Below are 12,322 nucleotides of genomic sequence, written 5' to 3'. Positions count from 1 at the left end.
TACAGCTGCTAGCGAGAAGTCATAAAAGGCATTTTATGGGGCTTTTTTCTTTGATTTTCCTCTTCTTGGGTTAAGCATTCATCCCGTCAATCAATGGCATGACTCTACTACCCAAAGAAAGTATTTAGATGCATAGAGGGTATTAAATGGATCCCACTGTTGTGTCAGGTTTCAAAGTAACAAGCCCCAGCCATGCCGGGTCAGTCACCCCAGGCCTGCTTTGGCCATTTCCATTAAGGCTTCTCACTTCCAAATCGGGCTTTCCGGTTGCCGGGTTCCGATGCCCTTCGGACCAGCCTGGGTGGCGGCTTGGGTCGGATGCCTTCAGTCCCACGGTCTTCCAGCACTGGGCCAAATTGGCCTTTGGAGAGAAGGGGCTGCCGCAGCACGCCTGGGGTTGGGGTGCCTCCCTCTTTGCTGTGGGGAGCTGGAGGGGTACAAGGCTGCCCCTGTCCGGAATCAACGTCAACCTCGTTCTTCCATTCCATCTTATAGGACTGTGGGGCTTTCTTTGAGAACTGTTCTGGCAAGAAGCACCTTGCTCGGGGCTGCAAATTGAGGACGGTGGTCCCAGCATCTGTCTCTGAGTCGCTGCTATTGCCGCCTACCACAGAGCAAAAGAAGGACAACATGGCAAGCATTTTAGAGAGAAGGGACTGTAGGTGACTCAGCAGTGCACGAGTGGGTCCAGCACCTGCTGTGCCCTCGGGCCCTGGGGGCTGGGCGGTGGGGGGCGGTCAGAGGGCTCACCACCTCTAGCCCCCAGACCTGGGCATGAGGCATGATCTCTGTGGGCCTTAATGTTGAATGCTCACACCCACGTTGAAGGGCTTACTGTCATGATAATAAGCACTTTTAAATGCATTCACCTATTTAATCCTCACAATCACCCATTTGCCAGGGGAAGTCACTGAAGTTCAAGAGGCATTAGTTGAGTGGTGGAGCTGGCTAGCAAAGTGAGAGTCCCAGGCGGCAGCAGCACTGGGTTCCCACCTGCCCCAGCAGAATGCTCCCAGGAGGGCTCAGCTCCGCGACTGGCGCACAGAGCAGCAATTAGCTGCTATTATGAAAACTCGTGACTTGATCTGGAATCTCAGAGACAACCTTCTTTATCTCCTTTTTATTTTCATAGAAGAGCCGAAATACCAATGTGCACTTTCCAAACAATGGGATCATTGATGGGACACAGGATCAGAACTAGCTGGTTGTCAAAATTCAGGTTCTAGAGAACGGTGGGGAGGACAGCTGGTGGGAGCTGGGATTCTTGGGATGAAAACGTGCTCTGGTGGATGCGCGGTGGTGACATGGCCCTGCCCTAAGTACTCAGTGCTGCCCGGCCTCCCTTCTCATTTCTCATCTCACCCATCATCACCACCAGCCATCACCAGACTTTCCTCTTCTTGGTTAATTAAATAAACAACCAAAAATAAAGGGGGGGGGGTACTCTTACATCCCACATTTTAATAACATGGTATCCTAATATACTTCTTCTGGGGTTCACAGAAAATGGCTTGGAGACTACATAAAGATTATTATTAAATCAAGAGATATTAGACTTTATATGCCAAAGCTTTAATGATTTGGGGCAGAAGTAAAATTTATGGCTGCCTATATGAAAATTGTAAAAATTTAAATATACCTTTGCAAATTTACAACTTTCTGTTTACCTGTTCACTAACCACAGGTAACAGCATTTGCTTGTGCTATATCCAGTAGAATTATTATGGAAGATAATGGACTCAGTTACTTTTAATATGTACAGAAGCTCCATCGAAAAAGCTTATGATGCTAATAATAAGTCACCATAGTCTTATTTTAGACTTGCAAATCATTAACCTCATTATCCTTAATGAAGACAAAGAATGGGGAAATTCTCTGTTTTATGAACATTAGTAGATAAATTTACTCATTCTGCACCAACTGAATTCATTACCTGCATTAGACATATTCTTTTTCTTTTGTAGCTTTTCTGGAAGCTTTGTGTTTTTTGGTAAGGACAAATATCGAGAGGCTGAAGTGGAAGCCTGTGGAAAACATGGAAAATCTTATTTAGACTATGCAGATATCATTTATTGTATATCAAAAATTTAAAATCTTATGTCAAACCCTGATGTTAAAAATTAAAATCGTACTTCTCTATTCCAAAATTACTTTGTGAGGAGCTGTGGGGATGGTGAATAAAGCTCCATGCAATAATTATTTCACTTAAAACAACTAAATCTCTTCTAAAATGTAATAGAAATCAGTATTAAGGAAAATGAAAATAAAGTGGGACCTTCAGAAAGAAGAATAATGAAATAATAATGAAAACCATTGATCTTCTGAAAGAGAAGCTATAAAGACACCTATTTATAAGAGTATTACCAAAAAAGAAGTAGGACCTATACATATAGAAAGAAAATATGTGAAAAATGTAGCATATTTAAGTTTTAATTACTTTAGTGAGTCTCGAAAATGAAAGAATGAAAAGTATTACCAAAGCTAATTGGCTGACAATTCCAATGCCACAATCTCTACTTTCTTTAACTCTTCATCAGTTCTGCCACATTTTCACATTAAAAAAAATCTTCTTGTTCCCATATTACCATTTTGGTCTCTGACGACCCAATACAGAATATTATTAAAAATGAGATGCAATCCAGGAACGCCTGTGTGGCTAAGTGAGTTAAGCGTCTGCCTTCGGCTCAGGTCATGATCCCGGAGTCCTGGCATCGGGCTCTTTGCTCAGCGGGGAGCCTGCTTCTCCCTCTGCCTGCCCCTCCCCCTGCTTGTGCTCTTTCTCTCTCTCTCTCAAATAAATATATAAAAATCTTTTAAAAATAAATAAATAAATAAAAATGAGATGCAATCCTAAAACTAACGCAGACTTGCGTGTCAATTATACTCAAAAAAATAATACTAAGATGCAATGTCTGCTGTGTGAAATCAATCGATCGTAATGTCATTTAAAAATGATTGTCCTTGTCTGTTGACAGTGCCCTGCGCCAGGTGAAAAGGTGGACACTCGCACGCCCCAGCTGCAGTGATTCTACAGTTCCAGCACAAGCAGCTTGCCCAGCTCTGGGCTGCAACCTCTCCCTGGGGAGATCAAATTAGCCTTTCCAAATGTAGCTTGGTCCAGCCATGCTGTTCAGATTTATAACTTGACTGACCCTTTCCTGTCCTCCCAGTCTCCCTCCTCAAGCACTGTTTTTCTCCACAGCACTCACTGTTTACTAACGTAACAGATAATGCATTCCATTGCTGGGCACCTTCTCCCCACTAGAATATGAATTCTACAAGCAAAGGTATCCTGGTCTGTTTCGTTCACCAACATATTTCAAGTGCCTACAACAGTGCCTGGAACACAACAGGTGTTCTAGAAACATCTAGAAAGACTTTACACTTTGCGTCCCAGAATTCCCATGAATCAACCCTCAGCGGCCATTCTGTCAGTAGGGCCTCCAGAATGGCTGTTGGCTCTACTCCTGGAAGCCTTCCTCGTCCCAGACAAACGGTAACAAACAGCAGTTACCCTGCGTTCCTGGTTCAAGCTGCTGTCTTTCCTGATACTTTCTCGCAAACTGTGCCTCCGTCTGATTAGAATCTCCTTGGCTTGTCGCTCACTTGTGTCGGCTGTCAGATTGTGTCTGTTGTAGGACAAAGTCTGAAATGAGAACACAAGAGACCTTTTACAAGAACTGATTGCTACCCTAGAGATCCCAAAATGTTACTGTGTTGCTTTGGCTTTGCACCTGAGTGAGGTACTTAACGAATGTGCAGAGCAGAAAAATAAATCAATAGAAAGCATAAAAGTTAACATGCGGGAAAAAAAAAAAAGTTGACATTCATTCCAGGTTTGAAAGCACTTGTCTTCTAATAAAAGTCTGTAAGTTATTTTTCACTGCAAAGTGTGATCTTCATAAATCGAAAGAATGATAGAATTTATCAAGTACTTCTATCTACCTTGAACTACTTTGTATGTATTTAGCCATCATTAACAGCTAGGGAAAAAATACAATTCATCTTTATACATTCTCTACTGAATAGGAATTACTGGTATAAAAACAAACCACTTTGAGCCACTTGGTGGTGCCATGTCCTTTTGATTAACTTAAGAACGCTTCTTTTCAACTGGGTTGTCAAACTGGAAAAAGCTGCTGCTAGAATCAGCAATAACCACGTGCTAGTACTTGAAGCAGTAAAATTTCTAAACCAGGGCTGCGCATGGCATACATTTTTAGTTTTATAAGTTTCCTAAAATGAATTGCAATTAGTAATCAAGTTCATTTTCTGATAGAATAAATACATATTTTTCTAGGAAGGCAGGGAGCCTTCGGCTCAGGTCATGATCCCAGGGTTCTGGGATGGAGCCCCGCATCAGGCTCCCTGCTCAGCGGGAAGCCTGCTTCTCCCTCTCCCACTCCCCCTGCTTGTGTTCCCTCTCTTGCTGTCTCTCTGTCAAATAAATAAATGAAATCTTAAAAAAAAAAAAAAAAAGGTGCTGTAGGGAAAAAGGCGGAACAACAGTAATGAGTAATGGAATGAGGACAGCCTTTGGGGAGACCAGCAAGAAGGTACAGAAATGACCCCAACAGTAGTGAGGAAGTCTCCTGACATACTATGTGGACTGTGTGACACCTCCCCCCTCACTGTACCTTAATGTATTCATCTATAAAATGGGAACAATAGTAACACCACTTGGAGGACTGAGTTAATACATGTTGCAGTGGGGCATGGCCAACTGCATGCACCCTCAAAATGTTAGCTATATTATTAGCCAATTGGTAGAATGAAGGGTTAACAATGGAACAGCAGGGACGCCTGGGTGGCTCAGTCGGTTAAGCAGCTGCCTTTGGCTCAGCTCATGATCCCAGGGTCCTGGGATCGAGCCCCACATCGGCTCCTGGCTCAGAGGGGAGTCTGCTTCTCCCTCTGCCCCTGCCTCTGCCCCCAGCTTGTGCTCTCTCTTTCTCTCTCACTCTCAAATAAATAAAATCTTTATTAAAGAAAAAAAGCAAAAACAATGGAACAGCAGTGAAAGAAGTCACTCGGGAGATACATTAAAGGGAGAAACTATAGCACTTTATGAATAACAAGAAAGATTAAATACATTTTAATAAGTTTTCTATAAGCTATAAAGCGATTGCATTAAAATAATTAAAAGAGAGCCACAATTAGTTAACTCAGATGCTTTTATCTCCATAGTAGCAGAACTCCTGGGGGACTCCAGGCTTTCCCCATGGTGTCCGAGAGGGAGTGGTACCCTAACAAGATAGGACTCTCAGAGAAGAGAAGATGGCTGATGTAGGACATGCAAAAGGTAGCCGTAATGGTTGGGCGACCTCCGCTACAACTGAGTAGCATGAAATCAGAAGGCATATTTTTAGCCAAAGGCAAGGAAACATTTTGCTAAATAAATTATTCTCACTCGCTGACGGATTTGATAGAGATTTCTGGATAATATTTCTCGAATTTCATCCATTTCACCAGGTGTGAGCTTCCTTATTTTTTCTTCACGACAATCACTGTGAAAGGTTAGAAAAAGAGTATCTTTTACTATTCAACAAACACTGGAATCCTAAATTTTCCTTTTTGGAGATATAGTATCATTTAAGAAGAATATCATTTAAGATTAAGAATCTTAGCTTAAAGAATAACACTTAAGGAGTATTCAATATTTTAAAATAACTCAAACTTCTAAAACTTTTCAGTGTTAAAATTATTCAAAATGAGTTTAGTCATGCACAGGTTTTCAGAGTCTGTTCATGCAATTATTTTTTTTCCACACAAGTATTCTTTAAGGAAGAAAAACTGTAGTAGCTTATAATGCTATCATTTTATTATTAATAATACTCTATTAATAAGGTAATACACAGGGTGCCTGGGTGGCTCAGTTGGTTAAGCGACTGCCTTTGGCTCAGGTCATGATCCTGGAGTCCTGGGATCGAGTCCCGCATCGGGCTCCCTGCTCAGCGGGGAGTCTACTTCTCCCTCTGACCCTCCCCCGTCTCATGCTCTCTCTCTCTAATTCTCTTTCTCTCAAATAAATAAATAAAATCTTTAAAAAAAAAAAAAAAAGGTAATACACAATTGGGTTTTTTTCCAACAGAAACTTAATTACCTACATTTTGCTAATTATTAAGTCCTAGTCTTTTAAACACTTCATTAAAAATATTTTCAAAGACACCATTTATAATATGTAGGTATATACAGTCAATCACCATTATTCAAGGATTTCATATTCGCAAAGTCACCTACTTGCTAAAATTTATTTGTAAACACAGTGCCAATACTCACGACACTTTTTCATAGACATGCGTAAAGTGGGGGAAAATTTGAGTTCCCCAACGCACAGGTTCCTAGATGAGGCTGAACACGGCGATGCCGTGCCTTCTTGTTTCAGCTCCTGTACTGTAAACAAACGTCCTTTCCATGGTCTATTTAATGACATATTTTTCATATTTTTGTGCTTTCTGTTTGGTGACTTCACTGTTTAAAATGGCGCCAAGCATAGGTCTGAAGTGATGTCGAACGTTCCTGAGCAAAAGAAAGCTGTGATGTGCCTTCCAAAGAAAAGTCATGTCAGATGAGCTTTGTTCAAGCATGAGTTATGGTGCTGTTGGCCAGGAGTGGAGTGTTAATGAAACAACATATATTAAATAAGGTGTTTTCAAATAGAAACATACATAAAACAAGGTTATGTATCGAATGGTTAATGAAAATGTTGTGACCAGAAGCTCACAAGAACCTAATCCTGCATTTCCCCTAGGAGCAAGGGTTCAGTATTCCCAAATCCGTGTTCATGACAATTTTATAAAACATAACTACTGCCCACAATGAGAACCAACTGTACTGATACGGTTTTATTCCAACTCCTTCAAAAAGGCTTTGAGGGGGCCTACAAAAATATATAGTACAATAAAATACACAGATAAGATAAATTAAAGCTGAGAAGGCTAATATACATTAATGCAGGTCTTACAGAAGATGGGCTAGGGACATACCAATTGAAGAGCATAGTTCTCTTATTTATTTTTAATGCAAACTTGTTACTGAAAAACAAGCATAATATTAATTACCTATGCCCAAAGGGTAATGGAGAAACACAAAGGAATGAACGCAGAAATCTAAGGCTTCAGCCTTAGACTTCTCTAGATATAAAGGATCCATTTTTGTCTCAACCTCAATTGCTTGGATGAGTTTTTAAGAAGCATCTTCTTAGACTGAGGCATTGTTGTTTAGACAGCTGTCTGAGTTTCTAATCAGGTTTTTTGATCAGCAAAGTTAATTCACAGAATTTTAGAAGGACTTATAAGGTCAAGAGGTAACAATCTTTTGGGGATCTGATATTCTTATTTTATCCAACAAATGTTTGTATACCTCTAGAGATAAGTGCACAACTACCTCCCTTGTTTATGCTTAAAATATATTTTATTGGAATATAATTCAAAAGAGAAAAGTACATGAATCTTACACGTACGGCTCAATGAACTATCACAAAGTGAATGTACTTGTATAACCACTACCCAAGTCAAAAAACAGAACATGAATTAAAACCCCAGAAACCACATCACATTCCACCCCCCAATAATCACTACTTCGCTCCCTCTTTGACAAAACAACCACTATCCTAACTTCTGAGTTGACAGAATAGTTGCACCTGAATTTGAACTCTATATAAATGGAGTCTTACCTATATAAATGGAGTGTACCTACTACCACAATAGGTAGTCAGTTATTTATTTATTTATTTATTTATTTATTTATTTATTTATTTATTTACAATAGGTAGTCTTTTAAATTTAGCTTCTTTTGCTTAGCATTGTGTTGGAGATTCATCTGTGTTATCTCACGTAGCTGTGGTTTGTTCATTTTATTCATTGTATAATATCCCACTACATGAATATATAACAATTTATCCATTTTATTCTTGATGGGTATTTGCCTTATTTCTGAATTTTGGATATGACAAACAATGCTTTTATGAGTATTCTCATATATATATTTTTGAACACGTATGATTATTGATTATTGACCATTTGGATACCCTATTTTGTAAACTGCCTGAACAAGTCTCTTGTCCATTTTCCCATGGGACTATCTTTTTTTTTTTTTAGACCTTTCTCAGTTTTATGTGAGGCAAGTATCTTCTTCCATTCTATGGCTTGCCTTTTCATTCCTTTAATGAAATATTTTCCTATCACAACAGTAACAGGATATTCTCTCATATAATTTTCAAAAGCTTTATTGTTTCCCCACTCCCATACATACCTATGATACTCCCTGGCTTGATATAATGTGAAGTACTGTTCAATTTCACTTTATCTCCATATGGATCCCTAATTGACCCAGGGCCATTTTTTTAAGGCCATCTTTTCCCTACTGCTTTGTAATGTAAACTTTGTCATTAATAAGTATCCATATATGTGTGGGTCTATTCCAAACTCTTACTTTGTTCCACTGGTCTATTTGTCCTTTTGTCTTTGTTCAGTATCACATTGTCTCAATCATGGGAGCTTTACAGAAAGTCTTGCTACCTAACAGTATAAATCCTCTAAATTTGTTGTTCAGTTTTGAAGACAATTTTGTCTTGGTTAATTTGGGCCCTTTATATTTCCATAGAAATTTTAGGACCAGACTGTCTAATGACACACCCACATACAAACACATTGGGATTTTTAATGGAATTGCTTTGAATCCATAGATTAATTTGAGAAGAATTAAAAATCGTATAATATTGAGTCTTTCTTTTTAGTAATACAGTCTTTATCTGTTTTGGACTTTCTGTGGAGAGGTTTCACACATATTCTCTAAATTTCATTTTGATGTTTGATACTGATGTATATGCCTCATAATATTATTATAAATTAAGCATTTTTTAAATGTCACTTTCTATTTGTTAATACTTATGAAAATTACCCACTGATTTATTTTTACCATGTATTAAGAAACCTGGATAAATTTACTTATTATGTCTAATTATTTATCTGTAGGTTCTTTTGGATTTTCTGTGAAAACAATCAAGCTGTTTGGGAATAATGAAAGCTTTACTTCTTTCCCTATCCTTAATCTTTAATTTTTTTTTTTTTTGCTTAGCATTGGTAAAATATTCATAGAAATAGTAATAATAGGCATCTGTGTTCCAGATCTTAGTATAAACCTTTCAACATTTCAACATTAAAAATATTATTTGCCGTAGATTATTTGTGAATAAACTTTATCAGCTTGAGAAAGGATTTCTTCTATTCTTAGTCCACTTAGATTTTTTTTTTAAAAAATCAAGAATAGAAGGGCACCTGGCTGGCTCAGTTGGTTAAGTGTCCGACTCTTGATTTTGGCTCAGGTCATGATCTCAGGGTTGTGAGATCAGGCCCCGTGTCAGGCTCTGAGCTCCGTGCAGAGTCTGCTTGGCCCTCTCCCTCTGTTCCTCCCCCTGCTTGTGTGCTCTCTCTCTCTCTCTCTCTCTCTCATAAATAAATAAATAAAATCTTTTTAAAAAATCAAGAATAGATATTCAATTTTATCATATAATTTCTCTGCCTCTATTACAGATAAATAATAACCTTTGATTTTTCTTCCTTTATTCTGTAAAAGTGGCAAATAACTGATTTTTTACTTTTAAGCTACCCTTATGTTCCTGGAATAAGTCAAAATTATTTTGATGTATATCTTTTTTACATATCTCTGGACTTGGTTTGCTAATACTATGTTTATAATTTTTACAGAAATATTACAATTTTCCTTCTGTATAAGTGTCTTTGTCAGGTTCAATACCAAAATTATGCTAGTCGCATAAAGTAATTTGGGAAGATTTCCATCTTTTCTTACTTTCTGAAGAAGTCTGTGCAAGATTGGTTTTATCTCCTCCTTAAATGTTTGGTAGAATTTACAAATAAAGCCATATGGTCTTGGGGTTTACTCTGTGGAAACTATTTCAATTACAGATTTATTTACTTAATACTTAGAGTACTATTCAAACTTTCTGGTCTTTTATGGGTTTAATTTGTTGTTCCTTTTTCTAATTTCCTAGCATGGATTATTGATTTTCAGCCTGACTTTAACATTTTCATTAAAGGTTAAAAAAATTTCCCTTTAAACAATGCTTTACACAAGTTTTCATACGTCGCATTTTTCAAAATATTTTCTGATTTACATCATAATTTGTTTGATCCAGTTTTTATTCAACTTCTAAATAGAGGGATATTTGACTTTTTATACTGTTTTATATTTTATTTTGTTTTTGATTCCCTTCTGGTAAGGGAACATGCCCTATATGAAACTTTTAAAGACTTGATTGTTTATTATGTGGTTGAAATCTATATCTTTACTGAAAGTCTGTCTGCTTGTACTATCAGTTTATAGGAGAAGAGCAATACAATTATCCACTATGATTATGAGTTTGTGTATTTCTACTTGTGGCTCTGTCAAGTTTTGGTTTATATATTTTGAGGCTATGTTATTATTTGTATGCTAATTTAGACTTTTATATCTTCTTTTAGAATTAAACCTTTTATCATTATGAAATGAATCTCTTTATGCCTAGCAATATTTTCCTCATAATGTTTACATTTTATGATAATAATTACACAAACTTTCTTTTGTTTAGTGCTTCAACAAAATATCTTTTTTTTTTTTTTAAAGATTTTACTTATTTGACAGAGAGAGACCCACAGCGAGAGAGGGAACACAAGCAGGGTAAGTGGGAGAGGGAGAAGCAGGCTTCCCACTGAGCAGGGAGCCCGATGCGGGGCTCAATCCCAGGACCCTGAGATCATGACCTGAGCCGAAGGCAGACGCTTAACGACTGAGCCACCCAGGCGCCCAACAAAATATCTTTTTATCAACCTTTCACCTGTAAACTTTCTGTACTATCTCTTATAGATGGAAGTACTATCTCTTATAAGCAACATCTAGTGAGTTGTATATTTTCATCCATTCTGATCATCCATCCTTTTAAATGGAATAAATTTATATTTAATGTAATTACTTTTGGGTTCAAAACTATCATCTTACTATTTGCATTCTATTTGTTCTATAATACTTTTTTTTTCTACTTTGTTTTTTCTACTTTGTTGCCTTTTTAAATTTTATTTTATTTTGCTTTTTATTTCCCTATTCTGTTAGCTTGTTACATTCTTTTACTGTTTTTTAGTGGTTACCTGGGATTACAACATTAGAATACAACAACGCCAGTCACCTCCCTCCAATTTATAAGCTATTTTTGTTGTTAATTTTAATTCTATTTACATTCAAAACCCCACAGACATTATTATTTTATGCAATTACTATTCATTTAGGTTTTACAAATATTCATCATTTCCATTATTTTAATTCCTTCCTTAATCTCCAAGCTTCTCTTCGAGACTCTTCCTTCTTCTGTCTGAAACTTTTTATCATTCAATTTAGTATGATGGGTTTTTTTTATCTGAAAATATTTTTATTCTACTTTTTTTAAATAATATTTTAGCAGGATATGAACCCTAAGTCATCAGTCACTTTCTTTCAGAATCTGGACGATACCAATGGTTTCCATGGCTTTTGTTGCAAAGGGTTTTTTTTTTCTCTCTTTTGAAGAAAATAGGGTCTCTTCTTTCCTCTGATTATGTTTAAAATTTTCTCTTTGTGTTTTTGACTTGTAGCAGTTTTACTAGCATTTGGTTTTGGTTTTCTTCTTATTTAATCTGCTTAGGGCTTGTCATAGTTCATGTCTTTTATCTATTTGGGGAAATGCTCAGTCATGATCTCTTAAAATACTATTCCTACTAATTTACCTCTCATTTCCTTTCGGAACTTTTCACAATATCCCATATATTTCTTATTTTGTTTTCCATATTTTCCATTGTTTTTTTTTTTCACTCTATTCTTCATTCTGATTATTCTTTCTTTCCTATCTTCCAATCAATCGATCGATTCTCTCTACAGCTGTGTCTAATCTACTTGTACACTATCAAATGAGATCCTAAATTTAGTTAATTTTTAGCTCAACTATTCCATTTAGATCTTTTTTATTTATATCATCTCTATGACAATGTCAAAAGTGTTGATGCCATTTTCCTTCCTTAAACATACTTTTAATTTTAAAGCCCCTAACTCAACTATCTGAAACCCACTTGTGTCTGTTACTACAGTTTTTGTTTATCTTTTTCTCAAAGTTTCCAATAACATTTCCTTGTCTACTCATATGCTTTTGACATTATATATGAAAAATCATGGAGGTAGTTTAAGACTCTTTAAAATCTTATTTTCCTCCAGAGAAGATTTAAGTTTATTTCTCTCAGTCAGCTGGGATAAAAGTAATATCAATCTCAGATAATTTAAACAATCATGGATTGAGATAATT

General features: G+C 36.8%; 1 protein-coding gene across 1 annotated transcript in view; it reads right to left on the bottom strand.

Annotated features, from left to right (window-relative positions):
* The window catches only part of SLC9A2 (solute carrier family 9 member A2), a 95,155-nt gene continuing 82,833 nt past the window's right edge, over window positions 1-12,322 (bottom strand). The window contains exons 9-12 of the mRNA XM_032419808.1: window positions 5,411-5,507; window positions 3,515-3,646; window positions 1,934-2,024; window positions 1-604 (exon numbers count right to left, since the gene is read on the bottom strand). Of these exons, the coding sequence (XP_032275699.1) occupies window positions 234-604; window positions 1,934-2,024; window positions 3,515-3,646; window positions 5,411-5,507 (691 nt within the window). The 3' untranslated portion in view covers window positions 1-233. The remainder of the gene's footprint in view (window positions 605-1,933; window positions 2,025-3,514; window positions 3,647-5,410; window positions 5,508-12,322) is intronic.

This window comes from Phoca vitulina, unplaced genomic scaffold (genome assembly GCF_004348235.1).
Source record: "Phoca vitulina isolate PV1807 unplaced genomic scaffold, GSC_HSeal_1.0 scaffold22, whole genome shotgun sequence".
NCBI lineage: Eukaryota > Metazoa > Chordata > Mammalia > Carnivora > Phocidae > Phoca > Phoca vitulina.
Note: the sequence above shows the minus strand (reverse complement) of the source record. Positions and strands in the feature narration are given on the sequence as shown.